The sequence below is a fragment of the Fukomys damarensis genome, unplaced genomic scaffold (genome assembly GCF_012274545.1).
Source record: "Fukomys damarensis isolate Sample0158 unplaced genomic scaffold, DMR_v1.0_HiC HiC_scaffold_15, whole genome shotgun sequence".
NCBI classification, from domain to species: Eukaryota; Metazoa; Chordata; class Mammalia; order Rodentia; family Bathyergidae; genus Fukomys; species Fukomys damarensis.
The window spans coordinates 21271402-21274505 of record NW_022900927.1 but is presented as its reverse complement, the minus strand read 5'-3'; the positions used below and the strand labels follow the sequence as shown (position 1 = coordinate 21274505).

The 3104-nt window shown below is 31.3% G+C and overlaps 1 protein-coding gene across 1 annotated transcript; it reads left to right on the top strand.

The window, feature by feature from the left end:
• Positions 1-1783: 1783 nt before the first annotated feature.
• LOC104851958 (olfactory receptor 2AP1-like) lies at positions 1784-2718 on the top strand. The gene is given in 2 exon segments (XM_010609396.1): positions 1784-2483; positions 2486-2718. Coding segments are annotated over 2 exon segments (933 nt in total).
• The last annotated feature ends 386 nt before the right edge of the window (positions 2719-3104 follow it).

Sequence of the window (3104 nt, the reverse complement as noted above, 5' to 3'; positions counted from 1 at the left end):
TTTAAAGAAAAGATTATTTCCAAAAAACTACAAATTACTCATGTTATAATATTAAAAACATTGAAATGTTCTAGGTATAATTTTAGTAAGTTGTAAATAACTTGGCAAGAATTGTCCTTTATATTAAGTATTGACCTCAACACAGATGAACCATATGATTTTTACTAACTTATTACGTATTATGGGAATATACCAATATGCATAACAAAATAATATTTAATGTGAAACAAATTTTTAATTTTTTAGTAGGAAAAAGCATTCTCTTATCAATATTTCTTCATATCTGATCATCACAAATATTAAAAAGAAAACTGAAAAACAGAGTTTGTTAGTTTAATGAGATCCCAATAGCATTAAATATAATAGGGTTATTTTTATAAAGTAAAAATACATTTTGCATTAAAATATTTACCTAACCATAATCTTTATAATTTCTTATCTTTATACAGATGTAAAAAGGTATAAAGATATAAGAAAGAAGCCACGTGTGTAGTGCATGCTTGTAATCATAGCACTGAGCCAGGAACATCAAGAGTTCAAGGCCAGTCTGGACTCCATAATGAGAGCCCATCTCAAAAAGCATAGAAAGAAGTAGAAGCATATTCTGTCTCTTAGTACATTTTCACAGGGCATAAACATTACATTCATTGTGGGGAGTTGGTACAAGTACATAACACATCTTAACTTTCTTTGATTCCCTTTACTCCTTACCTTCCCTTTCTTGGTCCCCCTCCCTTTTGCAAAAGATTGAACTCCTCCTTTCCTATTATTTACCTTTCCTTTCATTTTTCTAGAAATTAGATATATTTGTAAATATATCTGATATATTTCACAAAAGGCATGTATCTACAAGCTTACTCTAGTGGGTAATTTATTTCTTTTGAAGTTGAAAAATAAAATATATACATTTGACATAGCTAAAAACTAATTTGACTTTATTATCCAGTTTTATACTGTGATACATATCTATAAAGATATAGAAACACTTATTGAGTTTATTAGAGAAAACTGTACAGAGAGATGAATTTGCATCGACTTTTTAAGGAACTATATATATATTGATGGGCAGATAATGTGTACAACAAGGCAGCAAAATCAGTGCTATTATTTTCATTTAATAATTGACTAAGGAAAAACAAATTTATGCACTGGCATTAAATCATCATGTCTTTGATTGTCATTGTTATAACTCAGGAACTTTAGTTAATATGAAGACTAAACACTTTATTAAGATTTACAGAAAACTCTATAGAAGCTTTGAGTTTCAGTAGGTTTGCAGTAGGTAACAATTATTCACAATTATCAAATAGAAATAAGAAAAAAACCCAAGATAACATACGAAAATAATCAAGTTCAGTCTACATCTTATAAATAATAACGGGGGTTATGTTTACTTGGTTGACTAATAAATTCAGTGTTATACAGCTAACTTTGCTTTAGATTTATCTATACCGGTGGAATAGCAGCCCAGAATTTAGATAAAATCAGAATACAATGAATAATAAAATGGCAAAAAACACAGGTACAATTTAGGAGAAGTGATTAAAGCTGTCCCTAAGAAGCAGGACATTTTAAAAAAAATTTATGATGTGCAATTGTTCAGGTTGTAGGTTTGTTTTGCTTTATGTTTATTTGTAATTCACTTCAAAATAAAGGGTAGAAAACTGTTATTTTTAATCATTTGATGACCACGGTTTTATAGTCCAATAAAATAATTGGAACCTCCAGTTTTAGTACATCTTTATCATTGTTATTTTCTACCTTCATTTGCCTGAAGTTAATGATGGAAAACCAAACGTCAGTGACAGAGTTCATCCTTCTTGGATTAACAAATGATGTAAAGCTCCAACCTGTGCTTTTCCTGTTCCTGCTGCTAACTTACACCTTAAGTATTATAGGAAACGTGACCATCATTGTTCTGACTCTGCTGGATCATCGCCTCCAGACGCCTATGTATTTCTTCCTCCGAAATTTTGCTTTTGTGGAGATATCTTTCACGTCTGTATTTGTTCCCCAGATGCTCCTTAATATTGGAACTGGAGACAGAACTATCTCTTTTGTCAACTGCTTCACTCAGTACTTTTTTGAAATCTTGCTGGGTGGAACTGAATTTTACCTTTTAGCTGCCATGGCTTATGATCGTTACGTTGCTATTTGCAGACCCCTGCATTACACAACTACAATGAGCAGGAGACTTTGCATTCAGCTCGTCCTGTGTTCCTGGTTCTCTGGCTTTATAGTTGTCATTGTGCCATATACCATGACTCTCAGGCTGCCTTTCTGTGCAGCCAACATCCTCAATCATTATTGCTGTGACTATACTATATTGTTGCATTTATCCTGTTCAGATACACATTTCATAGAAATGATTCAGTGTGTCCTTGCGGCAGTGACCCTCTTCTTTACCCTGCTCCTGGTGTTTCTTTCCTATACCTACATTATCAGAACCATTTTGAGAATCCCGTCAGTTCAAGAGAGAAAAAAACTTTTTCTACATGTTCCTCTCATATGATTGTGGTCTCGCTTTCTTATGGAAGCTGTATCTTTATGTATGTAAATCCTTCTGCAAAGGATGCAGCAACTTTTAATAAAGGAGTGGCTCTTTTGAATACCTCAGTTGCTCCTCTGTTGAACCCATTCATCTATACTCTAAGGAACAAGCAAGTGAAAGTAGCCTTTAAAGATATGGTACATAAGACAATTTTTTCAAAAAAGTGAAACTACTTGAGGTTCATTATTAAAATAATAATATTTAGAAGAGTACAGTGAAACATTACAGTAATTTAAATGTATATTCTACATTACATAGTTTATATTCCTACTAGTGACACCATAAAATAATTATGTAATTAAGGCAATGTTTTTCTGTTCTCAAATAATCCTAATCTGTGTGAGTGTTCCCTAACATTTCATTTCATTTCTATTTTTTTTGTTTAGACTTTTAATTAAAAAAATAGATGAGGAAAAGTTAGAATAGATAATATGAATGTTAATAATTTGTTTTTAAAACTGAATTTAGGAAAATTGTATCATGGCATTTGATCTGTATAGATATAACAATTAAATTTATATGGCAAAGAAACTAACTTGTGTATAATAGCTTT